Below are 24643 nucleotides of genomic sequence, written 5' to 3' on the forward strand. Positions count from 1 at the left end.
CTTTAGGAGAGAAATGCTTTCTGGCAGGCTGCTGTTTTTCCTTCTCAATGTAACTGAATGTGTCTCAGTGGGACCTGGATTTTACTATTGAGTGTTGTTCTTAGATCTACCAGGCAGCTGTTATCTTGTGTTAGGGAGCTGCTATCTGGTTACCTTCCCATTGTTCTGTTGTTAGACTGCTGGGGGGAAGGGAGGGGGTGATATCAGTCCAACTTGCAGTACAGCAGTAAAGAGAGATTGAAGTTTATCAGAGCACAAATCACATGACTTGGGGCAGCTGGGAAATGTCCAGCCCCATGTCAGATTTCAAAGTTAAATTTGAAAAATTTAAAAATTTGCTCTTTTGAGAAACGGATTTCAGTGCAGAATTCTGCTGGAGCAGCACTATTAACTGATTCATTTTGAAAAAAATGTTTTTTCCCATGACAGTATCCCTTTAAAATGACAATTTTCTATTTAGGATTACCCAACAGAAATACTACTAAAAAATTATATTTTTGTGAAAATAATGTATTTAAATGAAACAGGGCTTTACATATGAGCTGTTTTATGCAATATATTTTTATAGAGACAATTGTTTAGGGGTATAGTTTTCCTTGGCTAAATTAACTTAATTTGAAATTTAGTTTCACATTTTCTTGTTTTTTTAATGAATTAGAATTTGGTTCACCAGCTCTGTTGCTATGGTCCAATATACCCTAGCAAACAGGAAGTGATGTGAATGCAAGACTGGAAGATGAATAATAGAGGGTCACATTAAACCCAAATGTCATTTATTGCTACCTTTCTATAGAGTCCTTGTCAATTTAGCTTTCATTCCCGCTGCTACGGTAAGTGGGACATAGCAACCAGAAAAAAGAACAAATAATAAAATAATTCAAAACCATAAAACTTTAAAACAAGACCAAACCCAAACTGTCTCAGAGTTCCATTTTTGCAACCTTCTAAAATGAATTTTGAGATGAACTATCCCTTTTCAACAGTGGGCCAGATTCAATTCAGTGAGAAAATCTCAAGGTTTATCACGTGAAAACTTATGCACAAGATTCAACACTTTCCTCCAAAATCAGTCCCAGTTTTTCCCAATAGACTTCAATAGAGTTTTCACGTGATAAACCGTAAGATAAGATTTTCTGAACTGAATCGTATCTCAAATTGAATCTCATCCATGAGTTTTCATGTGATAAACCTTTTTCTCACTGAATTGAATCTGGCCCAGTATCTCTTAATCTTCTCCAGAAAACAGAAGAAGATGTCCTGGAGCAATTAGGGTTATTTGTTATGAGGCACAGTAGAGTAAATAGAGAAAGATGTGTTTGTAACATTGTATCATGTGCAGAAGCACTCCCCCTCCCCCAGTCTCTTGTACCCCCAAATCTCTCTCTCTCTGTACTTACCAAGTTTTTGGTGACGTACTCGTCCTTCATCCAAGAGCTGAGACTGCTGAGTGCCAGGTTGATCTCACTTCTCACCAGGCTCAGCTCGGAGAGCTCCGACTCAAACTGGGGCTGAGGAACACACAACACATTAGCCATGGCTTGTACACACACCCACCTACACTCACCCAGCTACACACACACACCCATCTACACCCATCTACACCCATCTACACACACCCACACCAAGAAAAGCTGTCATTGTACCTTACTGAGATCCATTTTCAGACTGTGGCAGATTTCTTTTCTGTTCTCTTCCAAGAATCGAGCCAAAGCTTCCAACTGGGAGAGACGAAATTTGGCATCTCGAGTTTTTCCTGCCAGAAAGCTGCTGCGCAGACGCTCTAACACCTCCTCCTGAGACGCCATCCTGCGGCAGAAAAAGACACATGACAAATCTCAGTGGTTTTTACCCAGAATTTCAGCGTGATTGTGTGATGCACCAATAGAATTGTCCATGTCACAGGTTGTATGGTGTTAATAATGACATTAGTGTCCAGTTTGCTTGGATGTATTGGCACTGGCGCTAGTTGGTAGGGATGCACTGAATCCAGGCTTCGCTTCAAGATTCAGCCTTTTTCAGCAGGATTGAGATTCGGCCGAATCCTTGTGCATTGCTAAACCGAATCGGAATCCTAATTTGCATATGTAAATTAGGCGTGGGAAGGGAAATCACGTGACACAGAAGTAAAAAACATTTTTCCCACCTTTTCTTTTCCCTTCGGTTCGGTATTCGGCTGAATCTTTCACGAAGGATTCAGGGATTCGCCCGAATCACAAATAAGTGGATCCAGTGCATCCCTACTTGTTGGTGGTCAGTCCTTGTGAATAAGCAAAACCTGTGGGATATTGCTATATATGCGATATTGATGGATCTGGGGATTCTCAGGTCAGAGGATAATTGTACCCAGAACAAGGTGAAGCATTGCCAGTGTCTCCCTATTGCTTTAGAATGGCACATTGCACTGGGATACAGGAGAGTAAAGGGACCAATTGAACGGGTGTAACAGGCCCATCTGACCCACAGGCTGTGAGAGGGAACCTAATTGCCAACCACAACATTTTCTATTTCCCAGTGGGTCCCACAGAGAATCTTTGCTTAGTAAAGCTGCAGATCTTATGGTTTCTACAATCCAGTGGGGTGGATGGTTCCATTGGAATCCTATGTATTTAGTGCAAAAAGTGTCCATTGAGTCAAAGAATTTTGCTGGGAAAAAGGAGCGGACATATAGATGTTTGTTATATGTGATTTGGGAATTTTCCCTCAGATTTGACAGATGGGCCTGTCAGTTTACCCCAAACTTGCCACTAGCTGAGCCACAGACTGGGCTTCTAATGTATCAGACAACTGTATGTAGATAAAGCCGCACCTCTCACCTTTCCTATGGTTCCTGCCTCGCTGGGGCAGATGGTCGGCACAGGTCAGTACAATAAAGAAAATATTCTCTTATTATTTTCTACATCAGACAGACAAATCCCACTTAGCCATGGTTTTTACCCATAATGCAGCATTCCAAAATTCCAGTGGCCACAGAACAGACACATTTGTAACCTAGTGCAGTTTTGCTGTGGGTGCGACATAATTTCCACAGTGGCCAATCAAAATGGCATTTGTACCTGATTGGCTGGACCCAAGTCTGACAGAAGCTGCTACCTCTAGCTACAAAGTTCCCCCAATTCCTGGCACCCATCTGAGAGCACCCTCACTTGCAGGTGTGTTTCCAAAGGAACTTTTATGTCTTTTGACAGAAAGCTCTTTATTAACCCTCTGAATGTGTCTGCACTTGTGTAAGAACAACGTAGAGGGAATATTGCTCAGTGACGCCACCTTCTGGGATCAATGGGACACACCTGAAGGAATCCCAGTAAAGAGAAAATTATTAACACATCGATACTGGGCCAACTGGGACCTTTTTATAAGAAGCAGACTATGCCAACACGCATCTAATACATTCCAACAATGCCTTCACATGGAGACACACAATGCACCATTATATTATATTATAACCCTGATTGACAAAACATAGTTCACTTCACCTCCCCACTTACAAACACTAGCCAAGTAACATAAAGGCAAAGTTCATTCATTTGCACAAAGTCCCTTTCCCAAGAGCTCAAATAACCCAACAAGATGACAGTTCCATACAAGAAGCAACACCTGCAATTTAGCCAGGACCCTTCCAATAGCAAAAGCCTGGAGCCCACCAATACTGGCAGCCTCAGCCAATGAGACACTTCCCTGCATACAGAACTGTGTGGCCCTATGGGAATATACTATATATCCAGCCCAGTGGAACTTTTATAGCCCCCGAATTAAATATCAGATTCAATCACTGCATGTGGGTAATGTGAGTGCATTGTATGTGCATTGTGTGTAGTAGTGTGAAGACAATGTGTGACTGATGCAAAGTCCAATGTGTGTTTATGTGTTACAGAGATCAGAGTGCATAGTGCAGTGGATGTTTTGTATAGAAGACTGCATTGTGTATTATGTGAGGCACCATTTGTGTAGAAGGGTGTGTGTGTGTAGCAGACTGCATTAGAATGTGTATTGTTGTGCAGTCTGAAGTATCAGCGTGCCGCAGAAAAGGGTGAATATTTAACAGGGTGTCAATCTATTGTGCAATGGAGCAGGGAGCACAAGAAATGTACATTTTGTAGGCACAGTGCAGTTTATTTGTTACAGTTCAGTAGTTTGTGAGTCTATTGTATGTACTTAGTATAGTGGGAATGCCTGTGTGCAGTGTGCGCAGGAGGGTAGAGTTTAATAGTTTGTGTGTAGTTTAATGGAAGGTGCATAGTAGAGTGCAGTTACATAGATCATTTAGAAATCATTTTCATAGGGATAATAAAGTGCAGAGAGTTTATAGGAGGGTGCAGAGATTAGTAGTTGTGCGTGGAGCAGAAATCAGTGTGTATTGTGAAGCAGGGGGAGTCATGGGAGCAGTGTGTAAAACAGTGAATAGTTGGGTGTGAGTAGGAGGTGCAAGTTGCTGTTGTGTGTTTAATAGTAAATGAAGCAGAGCTTAAAGCTGAGTAGTGAGTGTGTGTTGTGTGGTGTAGCACAATGTGTAGCATAATACAATGCAGGACACAATGTGTGTGCAGTGAACCCACCTCTCCCTGAGCTTCTGTTTGTGTCAGTCGAGGAAAATGTCAGTCAGTAGACGGGAGGGGAAGGAATAGGGAGACGAGGAGGAGGAGGAGGAGGAGGAGGAGGAGGAAGTGTCTCAGGCCGGGTTACACAATAGTCTTGTTCAGCTGTTTCTTGCTAATAATGAAGCAACAGTGTGTGTGTGAGTAATACTGGGTGTGGGAGAGAATGTCAGTGTGTGAGCATGGAGCAATATGTGCTGCCATATAGTGATTATTGTATTCTTTTGTTACAATAGTGTATAGAATGTTTGTGACAGCAGCACTCGGTTTGTGTTCAACTCAAAGCCCAGTTAAAGTTCATGTGGGATTAGCATTGGTGCAAATGGCAAGACCAAATGATTTATAAGCAATGTTTCCATATACTGTATGGGGCCGATTCATCAATAGTCGAATATCGAGGGTTAATTAACCCTCGATATTCGACTGGGAACTAAAATCGTTCGACATCGAATATCGAAGTCGAATGATTTTGCGCAAATCCTGCGATCGATCGATCGCAGGATTTTCCGTTCGATCGAACGATTAAATCCTTCGAATCGAACGATTCGAAGGATTTTAATCCAACGATCGAAGGAAAATCCTTCGATCAAAAAATCACAGGCAAGCCTATGGGGACCTTCCCCATAGGCTAACATTGACTTCGGTAGGTTTTATCTATCGAAGTAGGTGGTCGAAGTATTTTTTAAAGAGACAGTACTTCGATTATCGAATGGGCGCATAGTCGAACGATTTTTACTTCGAATCGTTCGAATCGTTCGAATTCGATCGAATTCGATCGAATTTAACCAATTCGATGGTCGAAGTACCCAAAAAATACTTCGAAATTCAAATTTTTTTACATTCGAATTCTTCACTCGAATTTTGTAAATCTGCCCCTATGTGTATATATCTCATTCTAAACAGAGAGTCAGTGTGAGACGAGCTGACTAGTGAGCCAATAGGACCAGTGGCCTCAGTGATGTGTAGGTGACCTCTGCCAGCATAGACCCCTCAGTAAATAGGGAGTCAGGGTAATGTGTGTTCCCTTGGAGACATCATTGGATAATTGAGAGGGTGAGACAAAACTATGATAGATTTTATTGAATCTCTTATCTGAAAATTCTTTAAACCTGTGAATTACAGGAAGCCCATAAAGTCCTTCCATTGAGTTAACTTTTAGAATGAGACAGTGATATTCTGAGACAATTTCCAATTGGGTTTCATTATGTATTACTTGTAGTTTTCGAGTTATTTAGCTTTTTATTCAATAGCTCTCCAATTTCAGTGGTCTAGTTTCTAGGATTCAAATTACCCTAGCAACCATGCATTAACTTGAATAAGGGAATGGAATATGAGTAGAAGTCCCTGAACAGAAAGATGAGTAATAAAAAGTAGCTGATAAACTGAGCATTTGATTTTAGATGGGGTCAGTGACCCTCATTTGAAAGCTGGAAAGAGTCAGCAGAAGAAGGCAAATACATTCATAAATTCCTTTCTATGAAAGGGAGGCAGATAGAACTAGTGAGCTAGAGCAGCCTGTGCTCCAACTACGAGGGATAGCAAGCTCTCCCCTCAGACTGGCCTGTAGTGTAGGGATCACAGCCTGATAGGGATTTAGGTTTAGTGATTTCCCTGATCCAACGTGTGGGGATCCAGGTCACAAAACAGAGATCCTGAGGTGCATCTATTCATGGGGTACACTATCTCCACAGGGATGTCACAAGGTGATGCCTCTGAAATGCAGTGATGTTACCTGACAATGTATGTGATAAACCTCAAGGATTGTCAGTGTTAAACCCTGATTTTCACTTTAAGAAAATAAAGCCGGTTGCTGTTTGTTTTGATCAAGAACCTTCTGGCGTCCAATGCTTTATTATTTAGGCACACAGAACAAGTGAGGTGTAGTTGAACAACACCATTCGTTCACCCTTTCAGGTAAGAAAGGCCCATCCTGTAGAGAGTGGGTCAAATGTAACTGGTGCTCTGCCTGTTTCTTAGCTGGACAAAGTCTAGCCTAACCTACTTGGGGTTACAATAAAATACTAAAAGATAACTTAAAGGTGAACCATCCCTTTAACAAAACAGTAACTTGTACTTGACATGAAAATTAGATTCATCTGGTCATGTTTGACCCCCAGGGCACATTTCCACTTTAACTCATTTCTGGTTTAAGCTTTAACCAAATGTAGAACCAAGGGGGAAATGACCCCAACAACTTCCCCAACTGCTGTCCCACAACTCACATGCAGACTGAACTCTTGTAATGAATAGTTAACTAGGAGCCCCAGGACTGCTTGAGAGACCGGAGACCCATGCAGACACCAATCTTTAATTACGCCCATATGGGGCCCACCACTTTGGCACGTGTCAATCTATACCCTTCAAACTTCCCATCTCTTACTTTACTTGGCCTTTCAACTTTCTCACAAATACCATAGGGAGAGAAAAGCCTACCAAGTCTTCTTCATTTACATATCAGTCAAAGTTGACCAATCACAAGAGGACTTTCCAATCCAGGTCAACAACATAGCCCTTTGCCTATTATAGATTAGCCTCTTACCTGAAAAAGAATAGGAAGACCCAGCCCCTTTCATCACAAGATCTGTCAGTCACATACAGCTTGTCAACAACATTTTTTGCCCTTTGCCTAGACTCTTTGACTATTAGATTGCCCACTTATACGAAAAGAATAAGAAGAACCAGAAGCTTCAATCACAAGAGGTATCATTCTTAAAAATGTTATTTACATAAAGACAAAACAAAAAAATATTTTACAAAACTAACATTTTCCAAGATTTAGGTCTCCATAAAAATTCACCTTTAGTTTTCCATAAATGTTTTTTTTTTATTTTTTATTTTGCACTTACATTAATAAAGTTAGTTACAAATGACAAATTTTTATACAATGTGAACAATAATAAAAGATATCGTAGGCCAGCATATGGCCAAAACCAAAAAAAAGAAGAAAACAAGATGAAAGAAGAAAGTATGAAAAATAATCTCTTCCTATGTCCTTTTTTTATTTATTTATCTATAAATTTAAATTAATCCAACTCTAATTCTTTTATAATAAAAGCATTCCATAAAGCCCATTTTTTCATATGTTTATGTAATGTATTTTTATTTCTAGCTTCATAATATTCCAATTTTTCCGTTAATTGTATAAAATTTATAAATTCTGGGATTAGTCTTCCCTAAATGTTTTACATCTCTTAGAAAATACAAATACATTTTTGCTAGACATAATCCAATACATTGCTCTGGAGTTATGTTATCACGTTTAAGTAGAAGTATATTACGAACTTTCCACAGTGATTCCTTCATGCAGTTTACAGTATACCATGCACGTAGTTTTTTATCCTTATTATTGCATTCTAAGGTACCAAAAAATGCATCATTCATATCAAAGTTTTTTACATCAAAAACATTATACAATAAAACAAACAATTTTCCCCATACAAACTTAGCATAAACACAATCCCAAAAAACATGTTGAACAGTTTCTTCATATCTACACTTTTCTCTAGGACACACTTTGGTTGTAACCGAGCGCCTCATATACTGAAAAGACCTAGTGGGTAAACAATTATGCACAATTGACCAGGCTAAGTCTTTTTGATGATTTTCCATTTGCTTTTCTGACACATTTCTCCAAATCCTTTTGCTTTGTTCAACAGAAGAATTGTCCACAATAATAACATCCTCTTTTGATTGGATCCATTTCGTTAATTTCTTTTGGTCAGATAAAAAGTCCTTAGGGATATCACTTAAAACATATTTTTTAAAAATTTTTCCCAATAGAATGTATTGAGAGGAAACATTCATTAGAACTGGAATTGTCAAAGGGAAAGTACATAATTTATATTTTCTAAAAAAAAATGCTCCAGCACAATAAGATATAAAACATTTGAATTGAAATGTCTATTTTTTTAAGATTTCAATACATAAAACAAGAGAATTTAACATACAGGAATCTTTCAATATCAGGAAACACATTTTTTGCCCATTTTCTTTTGCTCTAATAACCTTTATTCGTCTTAACTTTTCCATCTTAGAATTCCATAGGAAAATGAAACATAATCTGATTATTCTCTTCATATTTAAAGTAGAAGGTGGAAAAATCATTGCAATATACAACATTATAGGCAACAAAACTGACTTAAGAATTAAGGTTTTCCCTTCCATTGTCAGCCCTCTAAGTGACCAATACTGGAATTTTTTTTAATAACATATCCCAACTAGGTTGACCATCATTTTTTGCATTAAAAAGAATTCCTAAAATTGTTATTCCTTTATCTTGTATTGTCACTTCACAATTAACATTTTCCTAATTACCTATCCCCAAACATTCAATTTTTTTTATATTTAGCTTAAAACCAGATACTTGACTATAAAATTTTGTTAACAAAAGAGCTCTTTGAATTGCGGCCGGCTTTTCACAAAAAATTGATACATCGTCCATGTATAAATACAACTTTGATTTGGACCCCATTACTAATCAGCAGTTTAGTGTTAGACTAGTCCATGTACACATTCAGGAGAGGCCTGGGGAATCCCTTTAGGTTCAATGCAGTTTAAAATTTTGTATAATATTGGCCATGAGGGGTCATTAGGTGCAAGCCATTCATACCTTAAAATAGTGTTATTAACATAAACTGTAGTGCTTTGCATATAGGCCACATTAGGGCAGCTTGTCATTATGGCAATACTTGGTTATAACCAGGTAATAGATGAATATGGAACCTTATAGGATGTTCTACAGTTTAGTATAATATTGGAAAGGGAGCAGCTGTTCCTTCATCATATCTATTCTGTTTATCTATTTTCAGATAAAGTTTATGCAGTTTATAGTTCTATTCAGTATTCTGGCATTCTGTGAATGCAGTTGCATTGACTACTACCAGCACTAGGAATTAGTGATGGGCGAATTTATTCGCCAGGCGCGAATTCGCGAAAATTCGTCAAAAACGCCGTTTCGCAAATTTTTCGCCGTTTCACAAATTTTGCGCGAAATTCACGCATTTTTCAGCGAATCGAAACGGCGCAAATTCGCCCATCACTACTAGGAATTTTTGTGATGCAGATTGTATAGGATTATACCAATAGATATAACAAGTTAAGCAGTTCTCTTTTGCAGGTAACAGGAGGTGGATAAGGGATCTGCCTTCAGCGCAGACACCCCCGCTACAAACCCTGGTTCAATCCACCTCATGGGACCAAGAACTCCCTGTGAACCTGGACAAGTCACAAGTATCCATGTTAGTGAAGGACAAGGCTTGATGCAGCTGTTCTTGAATGCTTAAGTGGCCATTCTAAGGTTGGCCTAGTCAGAATTCTTAACATAAATGACTAAACTGCTCTGCATCAGTGGTTCACTCCTTGGTGACTAAGCCATGTTGTATTCCCTCTCCTAAGAATAAACAGGGTTTTTTTGCAGTTCATATTCTGTCTGCTATAATCTAACACTGTCAGATTGTGGTTCTCTGGCAAAATTCCAAATGCAATTAAATTGTGTCTTCCTACATTTTTCTGGTTTTGGGTATATGAAGTCCAGGTGACTTGTTGAAGGGAGTTTTTTCTGATAGGGCTCATTCCCTACATAGCTCATCAATTCTTCTATAAACAAAATAAGCCGGATTATACCATTTAACTATGTTTAATTTTGATTACTTTCTTTTTCTCTCTCCCCTCTATAATTCTGAATATATCATCTGCACTCCAAACATAAAACTATCCTGTAATTGTAATCTCTTTTCACTGCTCCCATCACCCTCTCTCAATCTAAGCACATTGTCTTGTATTGTTAAATCTCTTATCCCCTCTCATCCCATCAAACAATACACTGCTCGCACTGTCAAATCTAGGTCACACCTTGTCTCACTCTCATTATTACTGTTACTTGCAGCTGGGGACATCTCCCCAAACCCTGGTCCAACTCACTCATTTGTACCCTCACTTATTCCTACTCTCAGGCATTTGACAATGTTTCCAGTCTCTAAAACCATATAGACAAATACAAGATCCTCTGCACTCAACCCATTATCAATATATTTAAGACAGAGACGTTTTATGCTACTGCTACTGAAAAATGACACCCTTTAAACAAAACAGGGATTGTTTGTCCATATATTGCAATATATTTAAGCTGAACAACTACGTCACACTCATCCCATATCTGGCCAGTCCTACGCTTAATTTTCATCTGATTCATTAAGAATTCTATTGCTTCATTATATATTTTACACAGGGACTAAGTTTTACCTGCAACTTACTTGCTGCTTTCAAAGTAAAAACTAGTGGTGAGCACAAGTTTCCCTTGTTTGTTCTAGTTATACAGGAGCAGTGACCAGCTCCATGTTGTAGCTCCCACCCTTCCCAGCTATAGTCAGGTGATCCCACTGGTGTCCAATAAAAGGGCAGCCAAGTTTGGGAGTTTTACTTTGAAAGCAGCTAGTAAGTTGCAGGTAAAACTTAGTCCCTTTGTAAAATGTATAATGAAGCAATAGAATTCTTAATGAATCAGATGAAAATTGAGTGTAGGACTGGCCAGATATGGGATGAGTTTATTATTAAATATATTGCAATATATGGACAAACAATCCCTGTTTTGTTTAAAGGGTAAGACATTTTTCAGTAGCAGTAGCACAAAGTGTCTCTGTCTTAAATATGTTGATAATGGGTTGAGCGCAGAGGAATCTTGTATTTGTCTATATGTATTTTGTGGTCACAGCCTCATTGCACCCCCGCCTAATGGTTTTATAATTAGTGGTGAGCACAACTTTCCCTTGTTTGTTCCAGTCTCTAAAACCTCACGCACTTCTAATCCTGCAAACCTATGAGGTGAGTTGACCCAAATGTAACTTGGTACCTCAGAAGATGTGGTAGATCAGCTGAGCAACGGTGGAGAAAGTCACAAACTGATATTGACTTCATCCACTTCAAATTCATGCTCCCCTGGTACAATCAAGCTCTATCATTAGCTAAAGAACAATACTTCTCTTCTTTAATCTCCACTCTGTCCTCTAAACCGCAGTGACTGTTTGCCACATTTAACTCACTCATATGCCCCCTCTACCTCATGCACCTATTAATGTAACTGCCCAAGATCTTGCTCATTTCTTTAATGAAAAAATCAATCTCATTAGAGCATACTGTCTGACAATAATCTAAAACTCACCACCAATCCACTCACATCCATTTTACACTCCTTCATCCCTGCAACACTAATGCAGTTAGTAAACTTCTAACCTGCTCAAAACCCACAACCTGCTCCCTTGACCCCATACCCTCTCGCCTCCTTTATCCAATCTGTGATACACTCTCTCCTGCACTTACCCACCTATTAAACCTTTCACTCTCTACTGGTACCTTTCCATCATTATACAAACAAGCACTAATCACTCCTATCCTCAAAAACCTTCCTTTGATCCCATCTCTCCCACTAACTATCATCCGGTTTCTCTTTTTCCATTCGCATCCAAATTACTAGAAAGGCTTGTTTACAAACGCCTGATCCAGCATCTCACTCACAACTCCCTCCTCGACCCCCTGCAATCTGGCTTCCGCCCATCACACTCGACTGAAACTGCACTCACCAAAGTAACCAATGATCTTCTATTGGCAAAGTCTAAAGGTCATTATTCCATTCTAATCCTTCTAGATCTCTCTGCAGCCTTTGACACAGTTGAACACACACTCCTCCTTGACATTCTACACTCATCTGGCATTCACTGCTCTTTCATGGTTTACATCTTATCTGTCTGACCGTTCCTTTAAAGTTGCCTTCTCTAACTCTACTTCTACTATGTTACTTCTCTCTTTTGGAGTTCCTCAAGGCTTTATTCTTGGCCCCCTGCTGTTCTCGCTCTATACAACTTCACTAGGAAAACGTATTCAGTCATTTGGACTTCAGTATCACCTTTATGCTGATGACACCCAACTATACTTGTCTACTCGTGATCTTTCTAATTCTGTCCTTTCCCAAGTCACAGACTGTCTCTCTGCTGTCTCCTCCTGGATGTCACACCTGAAACTGAACCTTTCTAAAACAGAACTCATTATATTTCCTCCAAGATCTTCCCCTGTCCCTCAGATATCACTCACAGTAAACAACACCACCTTTCATTCCACCACACAGGCTGCCTAGGAGTTATTTTAGACTCTCATCTGTCTTTTTCACCACACATTCAAACACTTGCAATATCTTGTCGCATTCAACTGCACAACATTACCCGAAAACGACTATATCTCAATTCAGAATCAATGAAAACACTGACTCAGTCTCTAAGTCACCTTTCAGGAGTAGGGAGGAATAGGGAACGAAGTATGCCCTCAAGGCAGCTCTATGTACCAGACAGATAACAATTCAGCCACACCCTCCTCCTAGGCTAAACACACCTCCCCCAGCCGATTGGTCAGTACACTCTATAATTGCTTTCAATGAAGTTGCCAGATATGGAGTGTGATGTCATCTTCTCCTCCCTTTGATGATGTGCTGTGTGATGTCATCTGCTCCTTCTGTATCATGGCTGCTGAAGTCTGGAGGGAAAGTTATTTGAAAAGTGAGAGGATTCCTGCAGAGAAGCAGAATTTCAGTGAGAAGTTTTATGTAGGAGACTGCACAGAACAGAAAGTCACATACAGGTGGTAATCTGAGTGCAGGCAGGGAATCTGTGGGTGTGTGTAGGCTGTGGTTTTTTTGTGAATTACACTGACATCTTAATGTAACATGGAGGCTCTGAGGGCAGAGAGCTGCAAATTATCTTTCTAGCTCAAAACAAATCTGCTTCCCAACTATACTTTTTGTTTATTTGTGCAATAAATGTGCTGTACAAATGCAATTATAATGTGTTTAGTAATGCTAAAATAGTAAGTCATAACCATTTGCTCTCTGCCTCCCAGGATGATCTCATTTAGGTTCTACTTGGTAGGATGGTGATGTCACTATGAGCTGCCTGGTAGGATGGTGATGTCACTATGAGCTGCCTGGTAGGATGGTTTTCATATGAGCTGCCTGGTAGGATGGTTAGGGTTAGGGTTAGTATCTGCTAGTATACAGATAGGACCAGAAATCTCCAGTTGTAAGATGTATTGTCAAATTTAAATTAGCTGAGATTGGTGCATGATCAGAGATCTCTATGTTACCTATTTTAAACGAGATCATCGTTGGTAACAATGTCTGGGAGATAAATATGTAATCTATTTTGGAGTGTGTGTTATGTACACATGAGTAGAATGTGTAGCCTTTAGTTGTAGGTTGAAAGTATCAATGTGTCATATAGTTACACAGTTTTGCATAAGGCATGTAGCCTTTTAGCTCTGTGTGTAGTTGATTTACCTGATTTGTCCATGAAATTGTCCCAAACCACATTGACATCTCCTCCTAATAGGATATTCCCAGCCTCCCAGGAGTTTTATTTGTTGTAAGACTTCTGTAAAAAAAGATTTGTTGTCATCATTTGGTGCATAAATGTTTACTTTTGTATATCTAGTTCCAGAGATATTTATATCTGCTCTCATATAACAACCATTTTATCTTTATTACTCCTCTTGATTTCGTTTTCTAGGAGGTGTGTAGACACTAAAAGATAAATGGATACAAGTAGTATCTTTTCGTTTCCAGTGAGTTTCTTGTAAAATAATTATTTGGGCTTTTTCTCTGTGTAGCTTATCCAATACCTTTCTCCTTTTTATTGGAGAGTTAAGGCCTCCCACATTCCAGGGGATTATTTGGAAATGATTAGTTGTTTTTTCTGATACATTTTTACCTTCTGATATACACTAGAACCCCCATTTTACATCCCCTTATTTTAAGTTTTTCCTCATTTTACATTGTTGTTTTGTGGTCCCACATATATATTATGCATGATACATTTTCCTGGATTTTACATCATTTTTTTCTAGTCCCCTGAATGGGGGATGGAAAATGGGGGATTCTATTGTATTTGTCATATACATAATTTAACCTATTCCCTGTCTTAAATGATTAATAGATGGTATTTGGGTTTGGGTTGGACTGTGCCAGCGAGAAGCCAAACCCTCTGGTTCTGATGTACATAGGGTCCTGCGTTAGACAGTGTTTCATATGTTAATTTCTTATCTAGAGCCATATTGAGCTGATATAGACAATAATTATCAAGTATGTAACTTAACATAATAAGTTTAGTGTTTAAGTAAGGAAAGAAAAAAAGGTGAATTTAGAGAGAATTTGTTTTTATTTAGCTAGAGGAGTTAATTGAGTTAGCTTTTATTCTTTCATTGTTAGTGTAAGTTGTAGATTTTAGTTGACTGTTTTCCCTTTTCTGCTTGCCTGCTCATCACCCAATAGCCCTAGTTAGGGCTAACTGTCTTTGTCACATAAATAAAGAATATGAATACCCACACCCATCTATCAAAAGAGCTGTCAATCACATAGTCCTCTGGGTAGCCTCTATGGGAATTTGACATGGCCCAAGCCCTTTCCTGATAAGATCTGACATTTCATCACATGCCCATGTGTAGAGCTGTGCCTAGTAAGCCTCGACTTCCCTATCCCATAAACCATAGGGAGAGAAAAAACGTTCAAGTCTTCTTCATTTCCATATCAGTCAAATATGACCTATCAAAAGAGGACTTTCCAATCCAAGTCAAAGACTGCCTATCAACAACATAGCCCTTTGCCTAGACTCTATGACAATTTGACATTGCCGCTATGCCGTAATACCATAGGGAGAGAAAAAACGTTCAAGTCTTCTTCATTTCCATATCAGTCAAATATGACCTATCAAAAGAGGACTTTCCAATCCAAGTCAAAGACTGCCTATCAACAACATAGCCCTTTGCCTAGACTCTATGACAATTTGACATTGCCGCTATGCTGTAATACCATAGGGAGAGAGAAAAAACGGCAAAGTCTTCTTCATTTCCATATCGGTCAAAGTTGACCAATCATAAGAGGACTTTCCAATCCATGTTAAAGACTGCCTGTCAACAACATAGCCCTTTGCCTAGGCTCTATGACAATTTGACATTGCCGCTATGCCGTAATACCATAGGGAGAGTACAACCCACCGAGTCTCCTTCATTTCCATATCAGTCAAAGCTGACCAATTTTTCATTTTTTATTGTAAAACATCATAAAAAACAAAACTTCAAAAACTTCATCAATGTTACAAAATCATGTTGCATTTCTTTTAGTACAATCAACAATGTATCATTTTAACTTGAAGTTTTCTACAGAGAAAAAGGACAAAATTAATTCATCATTTCAAATCCAGAACTTCCACTTTTTGTATTTCCATATACCTTCTGAATCTACTGTTCCCAATCTATTTTGATCACTTAAAACGTAAAGAAAAAGGTTTTCCTCGGATCATATTTACACATTCATCCACTGTAATCACAGTTTTATTAAAGACCAAAATGTTTCTGACATCCCACAAAACCTCCTTTATGCAGTTAACTATTAACCATAATATTTGACTTTGTTTTTTATCAATGTCACATAAACCATATAACATCATGTGAAATGTTAAAAGTTGTACACCCGTTAGGCCTTTAATCATCTTTCCCATTTTCCACCATACTTCTTTTGCATACAGACATTCCCAAAACACATGAGGAATATTTTCATTCCTCCCACACCCCTCTCTCTCACATATTTCACTATTGATTAGACTTCTTTTTTTCTGAAATTCACGCGTTGGCAAACATCCATGCACAGCCATCCAAGCCAAGTCCTTCTGTCTATTTATTAGAGATTTTTCATTAACCAAACTCCACACCGTTTCACTTTCTTCAACAGTCAAACCTCCAATCACTTCCATTTCTTCTTTTTCTTCAATAATTTTCATCACACTTTTACTATCACGCCACTCCTCCACACCAACACCTTCCAAATGATTCCTCCTTATACACCTTTCCATCCTAACATAAAACCAGGGTACCTTAAAACACACTGGCTTTCTCAAATCTATCACCCCCAGGCCATACTTTCGCAAAACATTCCCAGCCGCATATCTCACCATACAACCTTCCAGACCCTCTTTTCTACTTACATTTACACATATACTCACATACTTTACTGCCAAAAATCTTTCAATCATCATCAAACCTTTACCCCCATTCTTCTTATTCTTTGTTATTTTTACTCTCTTCAGTTTTTCCATCCTAGAATTCCACAAAAACACAAAAATTAGTCTTATAATCTTTTTCAAACATTCATCCGGAGCCGGAAACACACAACTTATATATAGCAAAATTGGTAACAATACTGCTTTAATTTCAAGTATCCTTCCTTCTATAGTTAAAGACCTTAAAGCCCAGAAGTCAATTTTTTTCTTTATTCTATTATGCACTCGTTCCCAACTATCCTTCCCATACAAATCCTCTCCAAAAATCACACCTAACACTTCAATCCCTTTTTTTTCCACGGGCCACCCACAACACTCTATTTCCTCCCACACACCAAACACCTTACATACACTCTTTTCTACATTTAATTTAAAACCACTTGCCATTAGGGATGTAGCGAACGGCGGAAAAAATGTTCCCGAACATATTCGCGAACTTGCGTCCAAAAATGCGAACGGTTCGCGAACGTTGCGAACCCCATAGACTTCAATGGGAAGGCGAATTTTAAAAGCTAGAAAAGACATTTCTGGCCAGAAAAATGATTTTAAAGTTGTTTAAAGGGTGCAACGACCTGGACAGTGGCATGCCAGAGGGGGATCAAGGGCAAAAATGTATCTGAAAAATACATTGTTGACACAGCGCTGCGTTTTGTGCTGTAAAGGGCAGAAATCACACTACGTCACTCAGGTGATGTTTCTGGACACGGAATGTGAAAAAGCTCACACAGCTAGCTGGCAGTTGGTTAAAGACTGGGCAAACAATGCCTGCAAGGGCAACGTATACAGTAGTGGATACGGAATATATTATTGCTGCTGTAAAAACATCACTCAGGTGATGTTTACGGACACGGAATTATTATTGTTATTTAGACAGAATGTGAAAAAGCTCACACAGCTAGGTGGCACTTGCATACCTCCCAACTGTCCCTCTTTTGACCACTCAACCCCCTGTCCCTCTTTTGTACTGGAAAGTCCCTCTTTTCTCTGCACTGAACAGCCAGAAAAAAAACAGTTTCTAACTTAATTGGCTTTTGGCAGAGAGCTCAGAACAGCTAACAGGTGCAAATAAGATACTTTGTAACAATTTTGACTCTGGTTGGTGCTGGTAGTGGTGAACTACTAGGAGGAGCAGCACACCAGTCCCACTCCCCAACACAGCTAGACTAATAGCACTGGGCTCTTATAGTAGCAAAGTAAAAAAACAAAAAAGAAAATAAAAGCAGTCCTTACAAGGACTATTGGGTTATTACAGCAGTCAGCAGATGAGATCAGAAGCAGTGCCCACAGCAGCTACATACAGAGCACTGCAGTAGAAGGTAGATTACTAGCCAGCAAAGCTAACTAACCTAAACTCACTGTCCCTCAAATCCCTGCAGAGTTCTGTCCCTACAATACAGAGCAGTATCAAGTAGATTACTAGCCAGCAAACTTACTATCAACTGTCCCTCAAATCACTAACAGCTCTCTCCCTACACTAGCTCTTCCAAGCACACACAGGCAGAATGAAAAACGCTGCAGGGCTTCAGTTTATATATGGGGAGTGGTCCAGGGGGTGTGGTCCAGGAGGGAGAGCTTCCTGATTGGCTGCCATGTATCTGCTGGTCTGGGGTGAGAGGGCAAAAATAAGCGCCAGCTAAGGCGAACCCAAATTGGCGAACGTCGCGCGACGTTCGCGAACATTCGGCGGACGCGAACGGACGATGTTCGCGCGAATTAGTTCGCGGGCGAACAGTCCGCGACATCCCTACTTGCCATACAAAACATCTCAATCAACATCTTTGCCCTCCTCAAACCCACATTTGATTTACATATTACAGTTACATCATCCATATAGCCTATAACATTCAAGTCTCTTCCGCCACTACCAGGTATTTCCACTCCCCTTACCAATTTATCTTTTCTTAACATACACATCAAAGGTTCAATCACACAAATAAATAATACTGGAGATAGTGGGCATCCTTGCCTCACTCCTGTACGCACATCCACTTCCTCACTCAAAAACCCATTTACCTGCACTTTACTTACAATCTCTTTATACAAACATTTGATCCATCCCATCATCCATACACTCTAACACCCTAAACATAAATTCATGCACTACACGATCAAAAGCTTTTTCAAAATCCACAGCTACCACCCCCACAGACACTCCTCTCTCTCTACTATACCAGATTGCATCACGTAACAACATCAAACTTTCCCTTATCTGCCTTCCTGGAACTGCACATACTTGCTCCACTCCCACCATTTTCTCAACCACATCTCTCAACCTATTTGCAATAATCTTAGCTATCAGCTTATATTCTACATTTAATAACGATATAGGTCTCCAATTTCTCAGATCGCTTTTCTCTCCCTTCTTATATAACAAAACAATTATACCCTCTTTCATACTTTTTGACATTTGACCCATTTCCAAAACATTCTTACATACTTCATACACACTTTCCCCTATTAAATGCCAAAATGCACAGTAGTATTCCACTGACAGCCCATCACTGCCTGGAACTTTACCTTTCTTCATACTCCTCAAGCATTCATCACACTCACTTTTTGAAATATCCTTACTTAAAATTTCTTTTTCCAAATCATCCAAACAACACTCAATTTCTTCTAAGCATTCTTTTTCTATAGATCTATCTTGCACTTTCTCTGTAGAGAGATCATTATAAAACTCTCTTATTACATTCAAAACGTCATGGTTCCCTTGTACCAACTCCCCATTTTTTCCAAGCACATTCACCATATTTGTTCTCTTTCCAAACACCTTTTTAAAGAAAAATTTAGAACATTTTTCATCCTTTTCCTTAACTACCAATTTTGCCTGTGCTACAATTTTCTTCCCTTTTTCCGTCAATACATTTCTCACTTTTTCCCTTGCTTCTTTTATTTCATCGTTCACTTCCTCCCCCAACCTTCTCAATTCTTCTAAGTATTCAAGTCTTATTTGCCACATATGAAATTCATTTCTTTCCTTCCTAACTTTTTCACACCCCTTTATAACAAAAAATCTTTTTGTTGCCATCTTCACCCATTCCCACCACTCAACTATGTTAATGAACTCATGTTTTCTCGAATGCCATTTCTTAAACAGACCCTCATATTCCTTTTTTATTACTTCATCATCTAACAAAGTTACATTTAATTTCCATATTCCTTTGCCATATTCACTCTCACCACTTATGTTTACCATGCACTCCAAACATACATGATCCGAGAAACTGAATCTTCGCGAATTACAGTTCTGGACTTGAAATGATCTAGAAAGAAAAATAAAGTCAATTTTTGAGCACACATTTCCTGTATCACTGAAATATGTAAACCTTTTTTGATTGCCGCTTAAATTCTTAAAAGCATCTTGGAAACCAAAAGTGTTGATTAAATCTTTAAGTTCCTTACTTGAACTATCTAAACCACTCCCCTCTACCCTAGTACCCTCTCTATCACCCGCATTTAGAATACAATTAAAGTCCCCCCCAAAATAACCTGTTCTCTTCCAATTCAAATAATTCAAGTCTTTCTCTTTCTCTTCCTGAAGGAGCATATACATTTATTAACTTAAATGGAGTATTATTAATATGAAACTGTACTAAGAGTGCTCTGCCTTGCAAAATATGTACAACATTATTCACAACAAAAGAATTATTTTTAAATAAAACACCAATTCCAGCATTTCTTTCAGCACTTGTAGACCATATGCATGACCCACTCTCCCACCCGCTTATCTTTGGCTCTTCAGACAAAAAGCATTCCTGTAGACATAAAATATCAAAATTAAATGATGACAAATTTTTCAATATTGCAGTTCTCCTATGCAAAGTCTTAATGCTCCTCACATTCATAGAACCTATTCGAAGCTGCATATTTAAAGAAAAGGAAAAAAACAAAACAACTTCATCATGTATCGTTCTTTTTTTTTTGCCATCCCTCTAGCATTTGTTCTGGCACTTGTTTTTGGCTCAGCCGTTTGAGCTTCCCTAGTACCTTGCATTTTTTGGACAGCATCTTCTTTTTTCTTTGTTGATTTAGAAATAACAGTCTCTGTCTCTGAAAAAAACAAAGTTCGAGTCAACTCCTCAACTCTCTCTTTATCCAAAAAAGCAGCAGATGGGACAGATGAATTAGAATCAATGGTTGCTGAAGATTCACCACCTGTTACTTCTGAGCTGGAAATGTCATCAGTCCATGGAGTAGAAGTGTTGCTCTCCTGATCACTCTTTCTCTTAAGGGAGAGTTTGTCAACTTCCATCTTACCAGGATTTTCAGCATTTTCAACCAAAATATTTTCTTGGTTTTCACCTTCCGCGCTTAATAGTTCAGGGACTACCTCTGGAACATCCCTTGAATCCTCTTTTAATGGTGAAACAGGCTCCACAATCTCTAAATCTTTGCTTTCAGTCTCACCTGTTCCATGTTCCATCTCCAAAGAAGGACCCAGAACTGCTGCCGCATAAGACTTTACTTTTGGACATTGTCTCGCGAGATGCACGTCTGAGCCACATAGGTGACATTTTCTTCCCATCTGGCACTCAGCAGTCTTGTGCCCAGGTTTCCAGCAGTTTCTACAACATTGACCAATTGTACAGTCCTCTTTTTTATGGCCAAAGTTAAAACAACTCCGGAAAAAAGTTGGTTGTCCTGGGTAATACAAAAAGCCTTTATTATCTCCAATGGAAAAGGACTGGGGAGGATGGCACAAACCACCAACACCATTTGGGTCCCGTTCAAACTCAACCCAGAACCTTTTCTGACCATTAAAGGTCCCAAAAACATTATTCTGTTTTTCACCAGGTGATACATAACTACAGTATTTCCGTAAAAAGGCATGAATCTCTTCATTCCTCACGAAAGGATTAAACATATGCACCATCACTGGTGTTCTTTGTCTTGCACGGTACATCACAAAACGGATTCCTTCCAAGTCAGCATGCTCTCCAGCAGGTATACAGCTCATTCATGGTACAAAAGGTAACGTCAAAAAATCCTTGCTGGGGAAAGGATTGGACGCAAAAAATGGAATCATGCGTCATACCAAGAATCCCCTCGATTATCTTCCTCTGGATATGCATCAATCCCCACGTCTGTTTCTTCTCCTCTGGAACATACAGCCGAACTGTCTGGGGAGCATCAGGAGGAAGGTCGGATGCCATCATTCGCCATCAAAGGATTGCCTTCTCACAAGAGCATGCCTGTTTCCCTATAGCAGCAGCCCATTAACCATTTAAGGAGTAACGGGAGGGCCGAGAGCAGGGTCCTCTTGAGGTTTTGCTGGAACTGCCTTAAACCCAATAGCAGCGAGAGTCCAACCCCTTAGGGAAGGGACTCAAGGCCGAGTAGAAGGGGCCATGCAAAGGCCGAGAAGCAATCGCGTTGGAAATTTTATCTTTCTTTAACTTTATTTACAGAAAAAAACATTTTTTTTTTTTTCACAAAACTAACATATTCCAAGATGTAGGTCTCCATAGAAATTCAGCATTAGTCTTCCCTAAATGTTTTACATCTCTTAGAAAATACAAATACATTTTTGCTAGACATAATCCAATACATTCCTCTGGAGTTATGTTATCACGTTTAAGCAGAAGTATATTACGAACTTTCCACAGTGATTCCTTCATGCAGTTTATAGTATACCATGCACGTAGTTTTTTATCCTTATTATTGCATTCTAAGGTACCAAAAAATGCATCATTCATATCAAAGTTTTTTACATCAAAAACATTATACAATAAAACAAACAATTTTCCCCATACAAACTTAGCATAAACACAATCCCAAAAAACATGTTGAACAGTTTCTTCATATCTACACTTTTCTCTAGGACACACTTTGGTTGTATCCGAGCGCCTCATATACTGAAAAGACCTAGTGGGTAAACAATTCTGCACAATTGACCATGCTAAGTCTTTTTGATGATTTTCCATTTGCTTTTGTGACACATTCCTCCAAATCCTTTTACTTTGTTCAACAGAAGAATTGTCCACAATAATAACATCCTCTTTAGATTGGATCCATTTCGTTAATTTCTTTTGGTCAGATAAAAAGTCCTTAGGGGCATCACTTAAAACATATTTTTTAAAGATTTTTTCCAATAAAATGTATTGGGAGGAAACATTCATTAAAACTGGAATTGTCAAAGGGAAAGTACATAATTTATATTTTCTAAAGAAAGCTCCAGCACAATAAGATATAAAACAAGATTGAATTTCTAATTTTTTAAGATTTCGATAAATAAAACGAAAGAATTTAACATACAGGAATCTTTCAAAATCAGGAAAAAAATTTCCGCCATTTTCTTTTGCTCTAATAACCTTTATTCGACTTAACTTTTCCATCTTAGAATTCCATAGGAAAATGAAACAAAGAAGTAGAAGGTGGAAAAATCATTGCAATATACAACATCATTGGCAACAATACTGACTTAACAATTAAGGTTTTCCCTTCCATTGTCAGCCCTCTAAGTGACCAATACTGTAATTTTTTCTGCATTTTTCCTAGTAAAATATCCCAATTAGGTTGACCATCATTTTCTGCACCAAAAAGAATTCCTAAAATTTTTATTCCTTTGTCTTGTATTGTCACTTCACAATTAACATTTTCCCAATTACCTATCCCCAAACACTCACATTTATTTACATTTAGCTTAAACCCAGATGCTTGACAATAAAATTTTGTTAACAAAAGAGCTCTTTGAATTGCGGCCGGCTTTTCACAGAAAATGGTTACATCGTCCATGTATGACACAACTTTAATTTGAACACCGTTACCACCCGGTACCGGAACTCCTTTCACCATTTTATCTTTTCTCAAAGCACATAACAATGGTTCTAATGCACATATAAATAAGATAGGGGACAATGGACATCCCTGTTTAACACCACTCAAAAGGGGAATTTCACGTGTCCTATTACAATTTATTTGAATTTCACACACAGTTTGATGATTTGATTTAACATAACATCAGGTAACCCCATTTTCTTTAAAGCTGCAAGTAAAAACTGATGGGAAACACGATCATAAGCCTTTTCAAAGTCTAAGGACAAAATTGCTAAATTTTGCATACGGTCATCAGAATACCATATTATATCCCGGATTAGGGACAAATTATCCCAAACACATCTTCCGGGCACCCCACATACCTGATTATAAAGAATTACTTTTTTGATTACCAACTTGAAACTGTTTGTTAATAATTTAGCAAAAAAACATCAGAATTTTATAAAGAAATTGGACGCCAATTTTTAATATCAGAGGTATCACCTTTTTCTCCAAGATAATGGTAGAACCTTAGCATAGAAACATTCACTAAAAAGACCCAACAAATCCTCCTTTATAATTTCCCAAAATTTCATATAAAATTCACTTGCACTTGCACTTCACTTGGGTTTTTTCCCAGCAGCACTTTTATTGGCCTAAAATTTTCTTTTCAGTAAAAACCTTTGACAAAATGTCACAATCAGAATCATCTAGAACACTTTCAATATTACTTATACAATCATTGAAAAACACCAGATCTACAACCTTTTCATTAAATAAAATAAAAATCGGTGGCCACCTTAAGTATACCATCCATGGAGGTTTGACCGTTTAAACATTCAATATTTTTTTCCCAGAATCCAATTTTTTGAAAAAGAATTGTGTGCATTTCCATTTTCTTCCAGAAACTTAATCCAGCTATTAAAGATAATTTCTTTCCCTTATGATCAAGACATTAGGGGGCAAATTCATCAAGGGTCAAATATCGAGGGTTAATTAACCCTCGATATTCGACTGGGGAATGAAAATCCTTCGACTTCGAATATCGAAGTCGAAGGATTTTGCGCAAATAGTTCGATCGAACGATCAAAGGAATCGAACGATTCGAAGGATTTTAATCCAACGATCGAAGGATTATCCTTTGACCAAAAAAAGTTAGGCAAGCCTATGGGTTCGGTAGCTTTTAGATGGCGAACTAGGGGGTTG

The 24643-nt window shown here is 38.5% G+C and overlaps 1 protein-coding gene across 2 annotated transcripts in view; it reads right to left on the minus strand.

Moving 5' to 3' along the window:
* Window positions 1-24643, minus strand: part of aldh3b2.L (aldehyde dehydrogenase 3 family member B2 L homeolog) — a 56593-nt gene that overhangs the window by 18106 nt on the left and 13844 nt on the right. The window contains exons 1-3 of one of the 2 annotated variants that reach the window (XM_018253925.2): window positions 4554-4662; window positions 1644-1806; window positions 1398-1508 (exon numbers count right to left, since the gene is read on the minus strand). In XM_018253925.2, coding sequence (XP_018109414.1) covers window positions 1398-1508; window positions 1644-1805 — 273 coding nt within the window. In that variant the 5' untranslated portion in view covers window position 1806; window positions 4554-4662. Of the gene's footprint in view, window positions 1-1397; window positions 1509-1643; window positions 1807-4553; window positions 4663-24643 lie in introns of those variants that run through there. The other variant, XM_041587424.1, reaches the window with a different exon arrangement.

This window comes from Xenopus laevis, chromosome 3L (assembly GCF_017654675.1).
Source record: "Xenopus laevis strain J_2021 chromosome 3L, Xenopus_laevis_v10.1, whole genome shotgun sequence".
NCBI lineage: Eukaryota > Metazoa > Chordata > Amphibia > Anura > Pipidae > Xenopus > Xenopus laevis.